This window comes from Mustela putorius, unplaced genomic scaffold (genome assembly GCF_011764305.1).
Source record: "Mustela putorius furo isolate JIRA1106 unplaced genomic scaffold, ASM1176430v1.1 tig00003962_pilon_pilon_pilon, whole genome shotgun sequence".
NCBI classification, from domain to species: domain Eukaryota; kingdom Metazoa; phylum Chordata; class Mammalia; order Carnivora; family Mustelidae; genus Mustela; species Mustela putorius.
Genome location: NW_025422106.1, coordinates 24,132,591 through 24,152,860, shown reverse-complemented (window position 1 = coordinate 24,152,860; position 20,270 = coordinate 24,132,591). Strand labels below are relative to the sequence as shown.

Here is a 20,270-nt window from a genome sequence, read left to right as displayed (position 1 = left end):
GGAATTACTTCTCCTTCCTGACTTCCTGAGGACCTGTCTGCCTAAGTGGGTAAAGGAGCAGTGTGCTGGGTCTCTACAGGGAGGGAGCTCTTCTCCGTGGCCTGCCTCTTCCTCCTCCTTGAGGGAAGAGGAATGAGGATTCGCACCCCCCGCCACCATGTGCTGTAGGTAACAAGGCCAGAGTGATGTATTTCTGTCTTGATACAGAGCATCTTCCATATACCTGATGGTGAATATGACCCACTGCCCACTGGAGGCAGCCAGGACCCTGTTTTCTGCTGAATCCTCAGGGTCTGGAATAGTGCCTAATGCACGCAGTAGGCACTTGGTAAATATTTGGTGAGTTGACTGTCAACTAAATGTGTTGAATGCTGCAGGTGTCACAGAGAAGGTACTCTCCCTGACACGCATAAAATCAAACTGGGAACAAATTTGGTGAAGGAGTTTGACCACACACCTAAAGGGTGGCCCCCTGATCCTGGCTGTTTAGAAGGCAAATAAGAATGTAGCTCAGAGTGACTGGAGCCTGAGATGTAGTGCTCCTGGCCCAGAACTAACTGGCAGTGTTGAAGCAGACTGCATGTGGATGTTTGCAGGCTGAGACAGACAAGAGGACTTTCATCCCCAGGGGCTGAGCTTGTAGCCTCCCCTGCTGGTTCAGTAAGTGAGGGCCCCGGCGCCTGTGTTCCAGGTTTCAGACCAGCTGAAGCCAGCCAGACCTGAAAGGCTTGTGTTGGCAGTGCCAGTATCCGCCCCTGACTCTTGCCAATGTGGGTGGCTGCTCTCAGAGCACTCTGCAGGGGAAGCGGATTGGACTGCAGCCCAAGCTACTGCTGCCTATAGTTTGCTCTCTCCAACGGGCTCATGTCAAGAATATACCTTGCTTATTCAGCCAGAGCTCAGAACTCTAGAAGCGAATAGTTTCTTTCCATGAGGGCACTGTACAAGAAAAGCAAGCTGTACTTTATGCAGGAGAATCCAGACTCCTAGCTGGCTTTGTTCAGAATTCCAAGCTCAGGAAATTCAGGTGAGTAGAAAATGCCACTTTGGGGATTTTCTCATCATTTCCTTTGTATTGAGGAACCTGGAGCAAGGATCCAGCTGGGTTTCATTTTAAAAGGATATCATTAACAAAGGCAGAGCCACCACACAACCCCAAAATGAAGGGACCAGGTGAGCAAGCCAATCATGATATTCAGTACAGGATTTTACTTCTGTTGTGTGAATTAGTGGCAGGCTTGTCTTAAGTCTGGGTCCTTGGGGCCTCTAGAGTCCCATAGAATTCGTGTCTCTGGTTAGGTCTAGGAATCTTTTTGGAATAGGAAGAGACACAATTAGAGAGAGGCTGGGCCTTGCCTCCACCAAGTGATCTACCCTGAAGCCTGGATCCAGTACCTTAATTCTGAGTAAGATATTTTTAGCAGCTTCAGCAGGCAGGTGAGCATTCCAGGGGTGTGAGTGCCCGCCCCATGCTTCCTTCTGTACCTCTAAGTCTGGCTTCCACATATCTCTGGGCAGAGTGAGGCAGCCAGAAAGAAAAAATTATAGCCTTTCATTTATCATCGGCTCAGGCACCTTGCTAAATACTTGATATGCGTTATTAGTTTCAAACCTTAGAACAACTTGAGCAAACAGAGGCTCAGAGATGCTAAGTAACTTGTCTAAGGATACACAGCCAGGAAGTTGTAGTTAAGACTTGAGTTTGGGGGGTGCCTGGGTGGCTCTGTTGGTTAAGCATCTGCCTTTAACTCAGGTCATGATCTTAGAGTACTGGGATCAAGCCCTGCATTGGGTTCCCTGCTTAGTGGGGAGCCTGCTTCTCTCTCTCTCTCTCTCTCTATCTAGCTGCCTCAAATAAATAAATAAAATCTTAAAAAAAAAAAAAAAAAAAAAAGACTTGAACTCGGGGCACCTGGGTGGTGCAGTTGGTTAAGGATCCTACTCTTGGTTTCTGCTCAGGTCATGGTCTCAGGGTTGTGAGATAGAGCCCTGTGGGGGGGGGGGGGGTTCGGTGCTCAGTGTGGAATCTGCTTGAGATTCTCTCCCTGCCCCTCCCACTTGTGTGCACATGCACACACTCTCTCAAATGAATAAGCAAATCTTTAAAAATAAATAAAGACTTTTTAAAAGTCTATACTTTTTGTTTAAAAAATTTTTTAAAAAGGCTTGAATTTAAGGAACACTTGGGTGGCTCTGTTGGTTAAGCATCTGATTCTCGATCTCTGCACAGGTCATGATCTCAGGGTTGTGAGATCAAGCCCCACATTGTGGCTCTGTACTCAGGGGAATCTGCTTGAGGATTCTCTCTCTTCATCTCTCTCTCTGCCCCTCCCCCTGCTTGCATGCTTTCTTTTTCTCTCTCTCTCAAATTGAATAAATAAAATATTTTTAAGAAATAAAAAAAAAGACAAGTCTATGAAGCCCAGATTTTTTTTTTAAGATTTATTTATGTGAGAGAAAGTGCACACGTGTGCATGGTAGGGAGGGGCAGAGGGAGAGAGAGAATGTCAAGCAGTGTCCCCAGTGAACAGGGCTCTAAGCAGGGAGCCCAGCGTGGGGCTCAGACCCACAACCCAGAGATCACAGCCCGACCTGAGACCCAAGAGTCGGACACGCAACCAGCTGAGCCAGCTACGTGCCCCTGAAGCCCAGACTCTTTATCAGCCCCCTTTATTTCTTCAGCTTGCCTCTTTCCAGAATGGGCCCATTGTTCCTACTGTTGTACTTAACTTCTTACTGCCAGCTCCACAATGCTGTTCATCAACTCTCCAGGATAAACATAATCTCCCTTTCAGTAGCCAAGTACCGTACCTTTTGGACTATACAGTAAAACTATAAGGGTAGCCTCTTCCCTCCCCACCAAGTCTCCCCACCTGCCCATTTTCCAGTTTCCACCCAACCCTCTCTGTGAGACGTACGGGCCGCAGAGGGGTGCAGGTGCCTGCACGCACACAATGTGGATGAGGCGAGCAGGCTGCCATCCCTCTCTGAACAGGCATCTGTGCATTGCCACCTGATGGAAAATGGCCCCCGTTGCCTCCACTAGGGAGAAAAACATAGCCTTTGGGAACCAGCCATGTGGGCTGGGGTGGTTGCTATGGGTTGATCGATGACACTAGCATCTCATCTTGTGATTCACTGAACTCTCCACTAGCACACAGACTGAGGGCTCAGGAATGCTGGGTCTAGACATTGGGATCCAAAGTGACCAAGGGAGGGACCTTCATTTAGCTGCCTTGTAGAGAGAGATATGGGGCCCTGCTGCACTAAGGATAGGGAAGGAGTGAAATGCTGATTGATTGCTATGGATGGCACGCCCACGGGTTACCAGGTTATGCTTTCAGTGCCTGCATAGGTCTCCTTTCTTTCTCCTCTGACCTGGGACCCTTTCTCACAGTTCAATACCAATTTCTTCTGACTCAGGTAGGCTACCAATGTCTGTCTCTCCATTGTAAGCTACTTCCTGTGTCTTAAGAGTACTTACTTGTACATCCTTACAGCCAGCTTCCCTTCTGCCTCTGGATTCTGCTCCTTGCTTGGAAGTCCCTCCCTCTAGGAATGTGAGTAAACCACTTCCTCTGTCCTCCCAGCTCCAGAGGATTCCCTGTGTCTGAACTTTCATTGGCAGACCTCTTAGGCTGACCCACCCTTGGCCACTACAGAATTATCCTTCCCACCCTGCAGGCTCCTGTGAGGGTGAGTCGTGAATAACCGGAGGTTCCCAGTTTTTGAAAACACTTTTTAGTCTGACTTAAGCTCCTTGTAACCAATCCTGTAGGCTTGGCTTATTAAAGATGATAATTAACCCATTGCTAATTGACCTCAGAAGCCAGCCAAGCAGCCTCTATTCACCAGCCTCGGAGGTGGATTTGTAGGCTATTTTAAGCTTTCTTAATAATCTCAGCAAGACTTCACTTTCCTGTCTGCATCTTATTTGCTCTAAGGACATTCTGTAAAATTAACAAGCTATAAAGTTTGATTGAAGGTTTCAACAAATGTGAGAATAATTGGCTCCATTTAGAGAAACAAGAAAAACAACCTGTAAACTTAAGTTTGTAGAGGAAAAAACCCATGTGATTTTTCTCTTTAACCAGAGGAGCAGTAGCAAGCAGGACTTTTTTAAGACCAGAAAAAATAGAACTGGCTGATAGTATAGGTTTAAATTCTGATTCCCTCAAACCAGAAGTTCAGAAAAAGAAGTTTTGCAAAATCTAACCAGCCACCGTTGTGCTCTTGTGCCTTCCAGGAGGCCTGTTTGGAGATAACAGGAACCCAGTAAAGATGGCATGAGCCCCTTTTTCCCTAGGGCTTGCATCCAGAGACCTGGTTCAGCTCTGTGATGCCTCCTCCTATTCCTTTGCTACGTGAGCTCAGAGAAAGGAAGAATGTTCTCCCTTCCCCGTGGCAGCTATAAGGTGCTAAGTCTTACAACTCAGAGTACATCAGTCTGTGGTACCTGATGCTCAGTTCCTTTTTTTTTTTTTTTTTTTTTTTTTAAGATTTTATTTATTTATTTGACAGAGATCACAAGTAGGCAGAGAGGCAGGCAGGGAGAGAGGAGGAAGCAGGCTCCCTGCTGATCAGAGAGCCCAATGCAGGCCTTGATCCCAGGACCCTGGGATCATGACCTGAGCTGAAAGCAGAGGCTTTAACCCACTGAGCCACCCAGGCGCCCTGGTGCTCAGTTCCTTTACTCTCTGTCTCTTCCCTCCTCCCCCATCTTCCATAAGACAGCTTAGATCGCTTTTTCTGTTCCTTCCAGGGCATATCTGACCAGGCTGGGCTTGTCCCTTCCCAAGTAGCTATAAAGAGTTTCCAGAGAACTCCATTCCTTGCTTATCTACCACCCCCACCCCAAGGTGACCCAGACAGGTAGCTCAGTCTGCCTTCTGTCTTCTCTTTTAACCTAGAGGTTTCTTTCTGCTTTCCACAAGACCTAACCTTTCGTGTAGTTCCAACCTTCACATACCCCATGACTGCTCACATTGTATCTCTAAGGAACTGAGCCTCGGCTCGGACAGGCCAGGCTCTTGTATCGCCTTGCCACATCTCGCTTTCAGTTTTCCTTTCTGCCTGGTTCTTTGCGTGTGGATCTGATCCAGTGATAACTGGAGCCCTGAAGCTAGAGGTTTCAGTTCCCACTGGTGGGGCTCACTGCCTCAGATGGGCTTCAGGGGAAGGGAAAGGGGCTTTCTCTGGGTGCCTTTCTTTTAGCTCTTCCCTGACCTAAAGCCTCAGTTTTCTTCTCAGTGCTGACTAGAGTGATTTGTGTGAGACGTTTTGTCCATCAACTTGGGAGTTCTGGTAACCTCCTACACAGTGATTCTCCCTATAGAAAGTCCAGGACTACGACTGAGAAGGTGCTGGATCCCAGGTTCCCAGGGTATTCCCTGGCCATCAGCCCTTATGCTTCCATCTAGCTCTAGGCTAACCCAGCCTTTTACCAGCACGGGAAGGAGTCCTCTTCTGCCCAGCTCTTTCTCCTCTAGAGAGTCTAGAGTTTGTCCAGAGCTGCAGTGTACAGATGACTTACATTCTGTGTTTTTCGTTGATACTGAATGGAAAAGTGTGCTCATGAACAGAGCTATCGTGGAGATTATGTCATAGACTTCAGCTGGTCTCCTTCCTCTCCAAGCTGGGAGCCCAACTTTAACCCCTGTCCTACCAGGAAGTCCTCCTTGGCCAGCCAAAGATCATTATGGAGTTGGCCCTTTGTGGGTGGTTCAAAGGGCTTCTTCTGTCATGATGTCTCTTATTAACCATATTTACACTTTCTTCCCCACTCAGATGCTGGAGGATTTATCTGGGAGAATATTGCCATAAGCCTCTTGTAAACTATAGGACCAAGGGAATTGTAGTGCTTACCCTGCTGGGCTCATTCCTCCTGTCTTAAAGCAGAATGCTTTAGCAGATAGGCTGTTGGGCTGCGGACAGAGGTTTCTCTAAGACCCTGGACAAGCCCTGGACTTTGTGCCTCAGTTCCCCCATTTGCTAAATAAGTAGAAGCACATTCTCATTCACAGTGCCCTTTGGGAACCTAAAGAGACTGCACAACTTTGGCTGTCCTCCCTATTAGTTGGATTGCAGGGGAGAGAGTTCGCAATTCCAAAAGGCTAGGTGGCTTTTCTCTCCCCAAATGCATAGAATTCTCTCCATACCTCTCAGTGCAGCTCAGAGACTCCACTGGATCAAAGCCGTTTGAGAATCCATCAGGAGTGACCTTGCCCTAGGGAAGAAACTAATGGCCATAGCAGACAAAATCCCCAAGGAAACCAGGGTGACCATCAAAGATGGGGGGCACTCCTTTTTGCTTTTGTGTCCGTGTGAATGACCATCCCCGTTGATGCCCTAAGGATGTTCTGCAGGCAGGCTCAGGATGTCTGCAACCCTGGGTCCTGCTGTGCCCTGGAAATCCCCGTCTCCAGGAGTCCCACGTCCACACATGTACCCTTTCTCCCTCTTGGCCAGGAATCACACTCTCTTCCTGAACCTTTGAGCATGCCACCCAGCGCATGCTAGAACAGCAGGAACTCCCCTCACTGCCTATCAGTGGGCACACATAGCCACGGACACACACTCCTGCTCTGGGCAAATTTCTGCCACATGTTTGGCAGGCGTGCCTCCATACTTATCACCATCCAGGTGGTGCCAAGGACCATGGCAAGCTTTTTCTCTGTCTTCCTCTCACCCCTCTATCCCCACCTCCTCTCCATTCAGTGGTAATAGCTTCACACTGAAAAGGAAAGTCCTGGACCCATTACATAATTCTCCATAGTGCAAGCAGTAGCTGGGGCATAAGGTCAGAGGTCATAGTGGGGTCAGGTGGCTGACACACACTGTAACGACAAGGTGGTTAAAATTAGACCACAGAGAGGAAACTGGCAGTCTTGTGGAAATGCAGAAGTTTCCTCTGCAAGTGAGAGGCTGGGGATGCAGGGAGGCCGCTGTGCGTGCTGCCTGCCAGGCCATTACTCATTGCAGCTCTGTTCTTTAATGCGTTTTAGCCCCTGCTTCTGTATTTCCAGCCTTCCTCGTGACGTGTTCGAACACACGCAACAGAACTTATGGTTACCTGCCCTGGCCCAAACCCAGGACTGGACACCCCAAACACAAGATGGCTGTCCTTTCCTAAGCCTTCGCTGGGTAGCCAAGCACCTATTAGGTCAGCTTCTCAGGTGGAGGTGGTCAAGGTCCTTAGCCCAAGATTCAGGCCTGTAATGTTCCCCAGGGCCATCGGTGAGGGTGCACAGGGGCCACTCCCAGGCAGGGGAAGAGCAGGTTTGGCGCAGAGAGGCAGCAGAGGATAGAGTCACAGAGTTGCAGTCACAGTTGACTGGTGTGTGCTGCCATTGGCCCTGGCTGGCCAGCTGGCACAGTAGTGCTTATTTCCATAGTGTCCTAGAAGACTTGGCCTGTGCCTGCCTCATGCTCCCGTGGTGTCCAGATAAGGGACAGATATACCTGTGAAAGAGTGAGCACACAATCAGAGCCAGTCTCCAAGTTAGTACTTGATTGTGTGATCCAGATGTAGAGGTCACATTCACATTCTGGAATGGGGGGCTCTCTCCAGGGGCTAGAGTCCATGCTGCTGAAGGGGTGGTGGTCTTCAGCAGTTTCCAAGTTCCAGATCGAGCAGGGCTCTTCCTCTCCCTTGGAGGAAAGGACCCCGAGGGCAGGGATGAACAGCAGGTTGTGAGAGGGTGCCAGCATTGCAGATGGGTTTGTAAGTAAGGACACACCTGTGTGATCTAGCTGGAGAAGGACCCCAGACAGAGTGACTGTGGAAACGTCATCTGAGACACTTTTCGACGATTGCTCAAGATACTGAATTTCATTTCGGCTTAATCAGCCCCAGCTTCTCTGACAGCACTGGCTTACATGCTGATGTGGCCACATGGGAGCAGGATGGCACAAACCCCTGGAGGAACAGAGCTTTGGTGAAACATCCCCCCCTACCTGCTTTGCCTGTCTCCCTTCTCCTGACAACAATTTCCTGCCTGACCCCAGTCTCTTGAGCATGAGAAGCTCTTGGGTGGGGCAGGAACCTGTCAGGGGAAGCCCAAAGTGATCTAGCTGAAATGAAACAGCCAAGAGAGCCCTCATCATTCATTTTGCACTCAGGCTGGAAGTGCTCCTCTCAGGAGCCTAGAGAGGGGAGCTGGGAGGGGAATGGAGAGTGGCAGTGAGGGTACCAGTAAGCTGTGTTCTGTGAAAGTGGTGTTCTGCACTCCACCCTGCCTTCTATCAGTTAAATACTAAGATGAATTTAATTTATTCTTTTTTTATATCAGGACCTCAGCAGAAGAAAGGCAAAAGTCCCAGAGGGCACCTATCATTGGTCATGGGGATTTCTGCTCCCCCAGGGATGACCTAAAGAGAGACAGTGACTTTCTTCCTCTAGAGGATCTTAGCCCTCAAACCCCCACCCCCACTCCTCCTTCACAAGCTCCTACACACTCAAAGTCCCACTTGTCCGCTCAACAGCCTTGTCCAATAACTTTGACACACTCCCTGTGTGCCCCCCTGCTAGTGAACAGTGCCTGTCATCTTTGTCTTCCCTTTCAGAAAATGCTGTTTCTCTTCTCTCCCTCTCGCCCTGTAGGTTATTGCAGCCGACTGCAAAAGGGTCACAGTGCTGAAGTATTTTCTGGAAGCCCTTTGTGGACAAGAAGAGCCTCTGCTGGCATTCAAGGGTGGAAAATATGTGTCAGTGGCACCCGTCCCAGACACCATGGGAAAGGAAATGGGAAGCCAAGAGGGAAAACAACTGGAAGATGAGGTACTGTGCGGGGAGAGCCCGCTGTGGCAGAGGGGAAGGCTCCCCTCCCCACCCCCAACCCCGCTCTGCCCATGGCTGCCTACCCGGTTATTTATAACCACTCAGAGCAGTATGGATGTGGACGTGACCAGCCAGCTTCTCAAGAGTGCACTCTGCTGGTGCCCCTTTCTGCCAGTCCCACCCCAGTGTCTCCATCTCCCTCTGCTACGAGTTCCAGATGCTGCTTTTTAATGTTGCATTGGAGGAGAAGGGAGGGAAAGAAAGTTTAATAATGTGCAGCTCGGGAGGCTTAGGAAAGGGAGTGGGGGGGATGTTAGGGTTCAGGCTGAGGATCAAGTTTATAGATGTGTGGAGCTCAGCGCAGCACAGGCCTGAACTCCAGCCTCCAGCACACGTACAGGAAGAGCTGACATTGCTGGCCCCGTGTGGAAAATCACCCCCTCCCCCGGTCTACTCTCCCTCCCTCCCTCACTCCCTCCCTCCCTCCTGCACATCCTGATGTGATTAAGGAATTCTCCTCTTGTTTGTTTGCCCTTGGTTGTTCCTGTAGCCCTTGCTTCACTCCAGACCGTGTGTATATGTGTGTGCGCGTGCGCACGAGCCTGTGTACCCACCCGCGCCAGACCCCACCGACAGTTGCCCTCCTGTGCGCGTGTGTGTGTCTTTCTGAGGGGGATTGTCGTCATGGGTCTGTATGTGTGGGGTTTGTATGTGTCAGCTGAAGTTGGAGTCTGCTGCCAGCTTCCCTGCTGGCCATGGGTTCTGAGCAAATGTGAGTGTATGACAGTGTTGGCCCATGCTTGCATGGGACAGCACTGCCGGCTGCCCTGCTGTACGTCTGAGTGACTCCGTCTGGGCGTGTATGCACGCACAAGCCTCACTTTTGCCTGTCAGTTGGCTCTCCTTTGTTACCCCACAATGTTAAAGGCAGAGGAGACTTAGGTGGGAAGGAACGTGGGACTTCAAGAAGGGACGGAAGTGATTCTAGCCAGAGGCCAGGTCAGCCGTAGGCCAACACAGTCATTTGGCCCACAGCAGTCTCAAGCGCCTGGTGGAGCAGGGTGGGGTGCAGGGATGAAATCAGCAATAGGCCGGGGAAGCCAGATGTCAGCTGGAAGCTGTCATCTGTGATCTGAAGCAGTGATAGAGTGGCCACCTTTGGTTCGAAGTCTTCAGAGCAGCAGAGTCTTGGACTGGCTTCATTAGAATAGCTTGAGAGCCCCACCCCACCCCTGATGACACAGGGCTTAGCTTCCAGGACAGAGGTGGTTCCAGGGATGAAGCTGAGCCCATGATTCCAGACTCCAGATGAAACCTGGGCAGGGAATAGTGGGAAAGAATGAGCTGTCATTACGGGAGGAGGCAGCAGGCTTGCTAAAGCCATCGGGGTGTCCAGGCTCCAGGCAGGACAGAGTAGTGCCACCCAAGCCTTGGGCATTGTGCAGGGAAGCATGGGTGGGGCGGCACCGTGGCCAGCTCATTCACCCACACCTCCAGGCTTAGGCAGACAGTAGAAAGGAAGCAAGGCCAGCTCTCCAGAATTTCTGGGACACATGTCCTCCGGCCAGCGGAGTCTATACTACTGAATCCCATTAGGCTAGTAAAGCCTACAGATAAGGGCACAATATAAAAGCTAAGGAGGGTCTGTGCCACTCATGAGGAGCAGACCAGCACTTTGGGCCCAAAGTTTGTGCCACTCTCTTTCTCCTGAGGCTTATTGACCAGACAGAGGTTGTGACCCATGCCGTGCTGCCCACTTCTTCCTTTTCCCACGAACCTCCTGGGTTCCTTTATGTTAGTGGCCCCTGGGAAACCCTACTTACCCTGGTCTGTGTAATTTCATAACCCTGCACTTCCTCGTTTGCTGTGAGAGCTGAGTGAACCTCAGACAAGCCTCACTGACCCCCTTTTGACCTCAATCGAGCTTACCCCAAGCCCCGTGATAACCCTGTGTATCCCTGATCAGAGCAAGCAGAGGCAGTGTTCCCCACAGGCTGGTCAGCACCCCACTCACCCCAGCTCAGGTTAACCCCACGAACAAGGAAGTAATGTGTAAAGGGAGTCTTCCTCGTTCTCATGTGCTGGGCCTCCTGGCAACGAAGCCTGTGACCCTATAGCCTATGGGTTGTGACATGGACAGTCACTACAGACAGTGTCCCAGACCCCTGAGACTTCTGGGATAGCAACACTTCTAGCCTCATCCTGAGACCCGTCTCTTCCGAAACTGCAAGACTGAGTCACTGAAGCTAGGCAGAGGAGGTGGGAGGGGGTGGTGATTCTGTTTCTTCAGACATTGTTCTTCATGAGCAGAAGAGAGCCCTTATTCCTAGGGTTGCTGCCAAAACACCTGTCTTCCTATCCCCCTAGAGTCTGCTCCCAAGACAAAGCATCACCTACCCACCTACACACTTTACCAACCACTTTCAGCCAAAAGAATCCATCAGAATATCATCTTGAGATGGACAGTTAGAGGAGAGAGCAGAGTGTACAGACACATCCCAGCTGGGCCTACTGGAAGCCTGGCAAAGCTGAGCCACTTGGGACTGGTCTGGCCTTGCTGTCTAGATTCCAGATCCCAGCCCTGTGCTTCTTGCCCATTCTTCTTGGTAAGAGCACATGCTCTGGAGTCAGACTCACTGTGATTTGAATCCCTGACACTTACTAACTTTTATCCCTGAGCAAATTGTTTTAACTCTCTAAACCTCAGTGTTTTCATTTATAAAATAGTGATGATAGTAGCATCTGTTTTAAAGACCACCATGAGCATTAAATGAGTTGATACGTGAAAAACACACTTAGCCCAGTTGTCTGGCCAGTAGTGAGCATTCAGTAAATGGTAGCCGTTATGGTGATAATCGGTGTCATCATTGTCATCCAGGTGGAAGCATAGGAATCTTCTACTGATCATTCCATTACCCAGGCTAGTCCTGTCCCTCAGAGGACATGGTTTTGGGCAGCTGCATGTTCTCTGCTGACCAAGGTCAGAAGTGAGAGAGTGAGGAATGGAGCCTGGGACCACCCGGGGTGTGGGGGCTTCTGAGAGTGAGACTACAAGCAGGGAGGGCCATCCCTGGGGAAGGTTCCACCAGCCTGGCAGGAGGCTCCTGAAGCTAGCCAGCCGTCTCTGAGCCTGCCCAGGCCCCGAGAGGGCAGCTGTTGAACAAGGTCATGTCATGTGAATTCCTGTAATGGGGCTCAGCAGCCCCCACACCGCAGGCTGTGGTCTTAAAAAGAAATCAGGGCAAGGTCTGCTGAGCTACAGCATCTGCTCTCTGAAGCCATCTGGGGGGCAGGGGAACTTATATGCCTAACTCCAAGCTCTTGGCCAGAATTGATTCCTATCAGATCATTAGCAGGAATTAGATCTAAATCGAGTGGTTTAACTTTCTCTGTTGTTTTCCCCTTTGGTGATTTCAAAATGAAATTTGGTGCAAAGCTTACTTGGTGAGTGTGTGTATAAGCATCGAAGTACTTGTGTGTGTGAGTGCCTTCTGGTGTGGACCTGTGACTCTCCAAGAGGAAAGAGCCTGGAGTGCAAAACAGAGCAGTTGGTCAAGGAGGGGGGGGGGCAGCAGCTTCTTTCTGTTCTCTGTCTGCCTGAACTGAGAGAAGCGTACACCTTGGGGCCCTTTGCAAGGAACATCCAAAAAGCATGGCATTGGGAGTGCTGGAAGGACAGGAGGGTGGGTCTGGTAAGTGCCATGGGCTCACAGTCTCCTCTCTCCCCTGGTGTGTTCCACCACCCAAAGGAGGAGGACGTGGTGATTGAAGACTTTGAGGAAGATTCAGAGGCCGAAGGCAGCGGGGGTGAAGATGACATCCGGGAACTTCGGGCCAAGAAGCTGGCTCTGGCCAGGAAGATAGCCGAGCAGCAGCGCCGCCAAGAAAAGATCCAGGTGGGGCCTGTCTGGGGAGGGTGGTTCCCATCAGGGTGGTGGCAATATAGGACGTGAGAGGGGTGTGAGTCCCGAGTACGGATAAACGGGACCCTCTCAGGAAGAGACTGTCTTGCAGTGTCCTTTACTGGTTCTACCCATTTTCTTTCTCTATCACCAAATTCTGGTAGCACTTATAGTGCCTAGAGTCTCTCTTCTTATGGGAGAAGGAAGAAGCTTCTGCTTCCAAGGCAGAAGCAGGTTGTTCTCAGAGAATCTGATGAAAGCTTCTTCCCTGGTGATGATCTGTGAATATACACCCACACATACACAGCCATCCACACAATTTCAGGGGCTTCAGAGTTCCCCTGAACCTTATCCAGATGCTCCTGGAGAGGTCATGGATGCTCTGTAGAGGATACCTCTTATCAGGGAAGAGAATGTCAGAGCCACAGTCTGCTTATCTGGATTCCCAGTGTAGTGGCTGAGCCCCTCTGGACAGGACACTCTGGACCCGCCCAGAGAGAAACTGCTTCATCTCCATACAGGGTTCTCCTATCATCAGCTCTCTGTGTGACCCACACCTGCCCTTCCAGCAAGGTTTTCTTTATGGCTCTCCCAGGTCTGTCCTTTTGCACTAGAAGCTCAGTTCCTCTTATCTAGCGCTCAGGGCAGACGGGGAAGAGCCAGTCATGCTCCTCCCTTTAAAGACTTCAAAGGCTGTGAGCATGGGGAAACATTAGGACTCTTGAGGAATGTCTTATTTTCAATCCTTTCTTCAGCCGCCCCTGCCTTTGGCACAAGACATAGTGCATTGTGGTCAGACAGACCCGATCTAAGGCTTCACCACTTACTGGCTTTGGGACTTTGGGCACATTGTTTAACTTCTCAGAGCCTGTTTCCCCATCTGTAAAGTGAAAGTGGTAATAGCGCCTAACTCCTAGACTTGTTCTGCGGCCTGTGGGAGCCAGTGCTGCAGGTACTTAACACAGCAAATGGCACACACAGTGTGTACTCCTTAAATGGTCACTGTGGTCTTATATGTGTCTGAACACCAATCAAAAGTCAGTCCTGGGAAGGGGAATGAATACCAGTCAGGACCCACTGTTCTCGAGGCATTCATGTCCCCTTGCCAATGGGAATCAAGTGTGTGCTACCACTGCCGGGTCATTGTCATGGCGGGGCTGCCTCCTCAGCCCTTCTGGGGTCTGTATGGAACTCTGTTTGGCCTACAAAGCAACTTCATCCTCATGAAGTTGGTCTTTCTTTCTGTCCTGTGGTTCTTTTCTTCCTCATCATCAGTCTCCGAAAGGTTCTATCTATACTCAGCACCTCTATGTCTTGACCCTCAACCCAGCAGTTATGGAAACTATTCTGTCAGAAGTCCCCAAGTACCTTTTTGAGGTCTCGATCCCCATTGTAGTTAGCTTCCCTATAGCATTGGGCCCTCTACCCTCAGCTACGCACAAGTGAGTCCTCATCCTCTCCCTCTCCGTTGACCACACCACCCTCCTAAGCTTCCTCACCACCATTTTCTTCTTGGTCCCCTCCTGCCTCTCTGTTACGTCTTAGTCTCAGCGTGCAGAGCAGAGTTGGCGCTCAGCAAATATTTGTTCAGTGACTTAATAGACAGTAGCAACTAGAGAATCCTCTTAAAATTCTTACTGGCTTTTAACCCTGTATGTTTGATTTCTTATCAAACCCTATCTATTAACGTATTCCCTTCTCACTTGTCTGTTCCCATTGCCACAACTGCTGTTCTGGTCCACGTACAGACTTGGATTGTAGCAGTCAAGGCCCATGCATTGCACAACTCCGGGGGTGCTGTTCACTTGGTAGTCTGAATGGCAGCTCCTGGAGTCACGTGCTACCCTGCTAACCCTGTCCACCTCAGCGCCTCCAGTGCACCTCACGTGCTTTCATCATGCTCTTCCCAGAAGAGCCACTCCCCTGCTTGGAAACTGTCAGGGCCTTTGCTTTGCTAATAAAATCTAATTCCTTCCTATAGCATTGGAGGTTTTTTTCATCTGTTCCCAGCCTTTTTCCAGTCTCTTCTTCTCTTCTCTTTATCCCCATGGGCCTTACCAGCTGTGTGACTTTGGGAAAATTATTTAACTCCTCTAGAACTGTTTCTCCATCTATAAAATGAAAGTGGTAACAGCACCTACCTCAGAGAGTATGTGTGAAGCACCTATCTAGATACTAAGGCCCTTCTACCTGGACAACAACACTAACTGTCCTCTCCTCTCACTGTCCCCTGACATGTTCAACCCTTTCCCACTCTCGGCTCTCGGTTCATACTGTTCCCTCAGACCAAGATTCCCTTTTTCTGCCCCACATTTCCTGTTACCTGTTGAAACTCTATTCTTCCTTCAATCCTCAGATGAAACTTCATCTCCCCAGTGAAGCCTTCCCTGATACCCCTCAGGAGGAATTCATCTCTCTTTGCTCAGTGTTCCTGTGGCAGTGATTTATACCTCATTTGCGATACTTATATCACGTCTCGTATTACAGTTATTTCTGGACTTGTTCCCCGCCCGTACCCCACCCCCACTGCTGGTACTGTGAACTCCTTAGAAACAAGTATGGTGTCTTCAGCTCAGTTCCTAAGTGGTGATGAGCATCTGTGAGGCTGGTGGTCAGGGGACACAGGAGTGTGGAACTGAAGAGCTCTCACACCAGAAAGTACAGAGTGTACAGTGAATGGAGAAGCCAGCAATTTGAGGTGTGAGCGTGCATGGTTGCCATAGGGGAGTACGGGGTGCCACGGGAGTGTGTGCCGTGGGGACATGGCCTCCTCCAGAGTGCCGTGCTCCGCCTGGCCTCTCCAGCATCAAGCAATACCTTGCAAATGGGAGGGGAGGTCTTGTATGAGACTTGATGTCCGGTGCCTGGAGCTGCCCCCGCTTGGGAAGCTAGTTGTCCCTGTCGCCTCCTTCGGAGCCGGCTGCTCCAGCCTGGGCACCGAAGGCCTGCTGTGGGCCAGCTGGGGCTTGAGGTTGCTGTGGCCCCTTTAAGAACGGGCCCCACATGTACCACTGCTGGCGGCCCTGCCTCCTGTCAGCCTTCTTCCTCCAGCCTCACAGCCACAGGAGGATTTCTCAGCAGAGGAAAAATTCCCCCCTTCCTCCCCCCGCCTTTTAATGCCCGGGGCCCTTCACTTCCATAATTCTTCATTTTCCAGCCTTGAACGTAAGCCAGACACATCTGTCTGGCCATATGCGTGAACCCCGGAGTCTGTGCCGAGGTGGCTGTAAAACAGGGCCGGTGAAGGCCCTTCTGGGAGAGCGCGCACATGTGTGTGCCCTCGGGCCATTGGCTCCCTGCCCAGAACCACGGGGCTGCAGCACTCCAAACCCATGTTAACCTCTTCTTCTTTTTCCTCTTTTTGTTTAATTTAAGGGGGGAAAATCCCAAGGAAAAGGTATAAATTGTCCTGGGAGTGGGGGAGAGGCTCCTAGCTGGAGAGGCCATTATTGTTGGCAGGTACCTGGGTCACACTAATACAATAAGGAAGAGAGGAGCATTGGGTGAATTAAGATTGGAGAGATGGGCTGTAAATTACACTGCTCTGAACTCCATCAGTCTCCAGGGGTGTTAACCGAGAGGTGTAAGGCAAGTCCCCAGCTCCCGGCGCCTTTTACAGATGCAGCAAAACAGGAACCACACATGTTTGGGGAAGGGGATATGAAGATGGAGTTGAAAAAAATCCTCCTGGCCCCCATGATGACTATAAAGTCCAACTGAGATCTGGGGCTGTGGCCACACCCCCACTTCCCTTCTCCCACCTAGACCCCTGGGCCCAAGCTCATCTGTGGGGTGGGGGAGGCGAGACCTGGCCTCTCTCTGCAGCCTGTCCCTCCCTGCTTCCGGCATTGCACAGAGGCTGGTGAGTGGGGCCGATTGGAGGTCAGAATAGGGGTGTGGGCAACTCTTAGAGCCTGTGCAGCTGGAGCCACGGCACCCAGGCAAGTCCCTGAATACTGGGGGGGGCCAAGTCCGCCCACCTGGGGCTTTGAGGCCACACTCTCTGGCCCAGACCAGGCTTTGCCTGTTGCCTGAGACACCCCTTCATATTAGGTCAGTTCTGCCCACCTCAGTGCTTTCTTCCCGAGTCCTTTTCATTCCCTGTTGCCATTCTTGGGGGCTGTCCAGAGACTAGAGTGCAGGGTACATGGTTTGTTGGGGAAATTGGTCAGAGGTGCTTCAGTCCTACTCAGGCCCCTGGGGCAAAGAAGTCACTGAAAATCTGCTTCTAGGCATGAGGCGTGGCTTCTTGGCACCTCGTCCTGGCCCTGTGAATCCCCCGCCTCCTCTCTGCCTCCATGAGGCTTTGCTGTGATTTGTGCTGCTGTCGGGCGGGGTCGGGTTTCCTGAGCAGTTGCAAACATCCCACCTGAAACATAACAGGCTCTTCCTCTGGCCACAGCTATTGTTTCCCTCACATTATGGCCACAGTCTTGCTCTGTAGCCAGCAATGACATGTGTTCTGAAAATAGCTTGGCTCCCCTGTCCCCTTCCCGCCCACCCACCCTCCTGAAGATGCAGTCACTCCTTTGTGGTGGCCCCAGGAGTTTCACTCTAAATATAGCTGCAGCCCATTCACACTGCCACCCAGCTGGGGGAGGGTGGTGCTGTGGAACAATGGGGCACACACAGAGCCCCCCACACCTGTATGGAAGCTAGCGGAAGGCAGACACTCAGCCCTGGCTCCTAGCTGTCGGAGGCAGGGTGGGAGCCGGTGCACTACCCGGCCAGGGGCACGTTCACGCCGGGGCAGGAAGGCACATCAGCCTGCAGAGCTGGGCAGCCGCCCGCCCTGCTTGAGCATTTCCAGAGCCCATTCCAGCTTCTCCGCAGACTGTGGTGCTGGGCCTCCAGTTTGCCCCAGCAGCACCCACAAGCTCCTGTCCTCCTCCGGAATGGTCAGGCGGTTGGCTGGAACACCTTTAGGCTGGCACTGCTTAGGGTGAGCTCAGAGGTGTCATGCTAGCCCTGCCATTCTCTTTCCATCAGGAGAGGACAGTCTTGGGCATTCTCACAACAAGAGTGAGCAGAGAGAATTCAGTTAGGTTATCTTTTTTTTTTTTTTTTAAGATTTTATTTATTTATTTGTCATAGAACACAAGCAGGGGAAGAAGCAGATTCCCTACTGAGCCAGGAGCCTGATGTGGGACTCGAACCCAGGACCCTGGGATCATGACCAGAGCTAAAGGCAAACACTTAACGAAGTGAGCCACCCAGGCGTTCCAATCAGATGAACTTTAAAATGCCCTCCAACTCTGAGATTCTGTGATTGCGCTCATTGAGCTCCTATAATATATCAAACTCTATGCTAGGTATTATCAAAGAAACTACAAGAAAAGAAGGCCATTCCTCTTCCAGTCTAGTTTGAAAATACAATCAGTCCTCATAAAATGGTAAGAAGTAGCAAGCGATTCATCTTCATTGTAACTTTTAAAGAGAAAGCAAGTGTACTTAAAGTTCTGTGGTACTAACTGAACATCCAGGGGAGGGATCCTAAGCAGAAACTTTCCCACAAGCGCCCACCCTCCTAAATGCGGAGGTCTACCGCACCATTCCCAAGGGCGGCAGACTGCACTGCCTGCTTTCTATAGCAAATGCAGCATCTGCTCCCTTTGGTTTCTGTGGCTCAAGAAAGAACTGCTTGTCTGCACTTTTGGTTGTTATCTCACCAACTCTTCCTATTTTTTTTTTTTATTTCATTTCCATTTTTCATTTAAAAAACCTTCAAAGTCATTAAAGAAAATAGGTATCATGAGTTTTATCATAGAAATCAGTAGTCTTCTCTCTCACCCCTCCGCATCTCCCACTCTGCTTCCAAGTGGTTTCCCCAGAAGTCTTCCCCCACTGGATCTATAGAAGGTGACCCAGGGATCTGGACAGGAAGAGAGGAAAGCCAATACCTGTGAAGTTACTGATACATGGATCAGGCATTTTCCTAGACACTTTCCCATACAGAGTGAACACGGAAGCTTGCTGTGGGACAGCATTTCTCATTTCTGCTGAAGACATGGCTGTGGCCAGAGAGGCCCAGGGATAAATGACTCCATCACCCAGGAGAGAGGAGGAAGCACCCCACTCACTCCCTGTAGAGCCCTAAGCAGGAGGGAGACCCAACACATCCTTCTCTTGATGTGGCTCTGATTCATGGCGTGCATTCTTCAAGTTCCACAGCTCCTATTTGAGCTATGTCACCTTTTATTTGTAATTCTCAGTGTCTCAATTTTTAGTGGGTCAGCATCCCCAAATCATCCCCACTGTCTAGAAGGAACTAACCTGTGAAAGAGCCTGTCCGCTTCCTCATTAGATGTTACTGTGGATTATCTCCCAGTTTCCCACCAGCTTGCTCAAGGATGCTTTCGTACTTCAGAGAAAGTTGGTTACTTAGCACCTTCCTGAAACAGAACTGAGTTCTTCTTTCCTTCCACGCTTGATGACAGCTTGGTCCTTATTTCCACTGATCTGATTCAAAACCCCCATTGCTGGGGCGCCTGGGTGGCTCAGTGGGTTAAGCCGCTGCCTTCGGCTCGGGTCATGATCTCAGGGTCCTGGGATCGAGTCCCGCGTCGGGCTCTCTGCTCAGCAGGGAGCCTGCTTCCCCCTCTCTCTCTGCCTGCCTCTCCATCTACTTGTGATTTCTCTCTGTCAAATAAATAAAATCTTTAAAAAAAAAAAACAACAAAAACCCATTGCTTTCCTTGAGTTCTCAGTTCATTCTCCAAAGACCACTGTGGCCCAGTCTTAGCTGCCACAGTGGGTTCCTGTGGAACTCTCCTTCCGGGTCAGCACACTTGACTCCAGGCCAGGGCCAGTCTGTCTGAATCACAGCATTCCATTGGAGCCCCCCTCACCCCCACCAGAGGCTTCTGCAGCTTTTTACTCATACAAACAAAAATAAATCTCACTACCGGCCTCTGAACTCTGTAGCAGCTTGCTTCCCCGTCTCCCCAAGCGTCCCATGGCTGTGAGTGGGGACTTGGCACTCTCCCCACCGACATCACTTTTTCACTCCCTGCGCATCCTGTGTCCTTCTCTCACCGTGCGACCCAGAGATCGGAATGGGACGTGACGGCCGGCACAGGCGCCGTACACAGCTGCCAGGAATCTGACGGGTAAAATCTGGAAAAGTTGGGAGGGCAAATGCTAAATCCGCGCACACTGTGCGTGCGCGCGCACACACACACACACACACACACACACACACACAGCACCACTCAGAGAGGGCCGGAAACACAGACACCCACAGAAGAGGGCTGGTGGACTCCAGATCCCTCCTTTGGTCTGCCATTCTTTTGAAAGGGACTGGGCCAGTCTCATGACCCAAGTATGACACCCCCACAGGCCCACGGGTACCCCAGGAAAAGGGGGAGCAGCTTCGTGTCACCTCCTGAGATTCAGGAGGGCATGTGGGGAACAGGAAGCAGTTGTGTGGTGACTCACTAGGCAAGAGTTAGGTTAAGGGAAGTTGTCTGCGGGCGTCCCTGGGACCGGATGATGGCAGCACAGCTCCAACCACCCTCGTACAGCTTGACCCCACCCCACCCCCGGGGAACCAAGGAGGCTGCCACCTCCCTAAGAGGCTGTGGCCTTTG

At 50.8% G+C, this 20,270-nt stretch overlaps 1 protein-coding gene across 3 annotated transcripts in view; it reads left to right on the top strand.

Moving 5' to 3' along the window:
• Positions 1-20,270, top strand: part of SMG6 (SMG6 nonsense mediated mRNA decay factor) — a 245,642-nt gene that overhangs the window by 214,497 nt on the left and 10,875 nt on the right. For all 3 annotated transcript variants that reach the window (XM_004746840.3, XM_045070314.1, XM_004746841.3), the window contains exons 14-15: positions 8,603-8,779; positions 12,529-12,675. In XM_004746840.3, the coding sequence (XP_004746897.1) occupies positions 8,603-8,779; positions 12,529-12,675 (324 nt within the window). The remainder of the gene's footprint in view (positions 1-8,602; positions 8,780-12,528; positions 12,676-20,270) is intronic.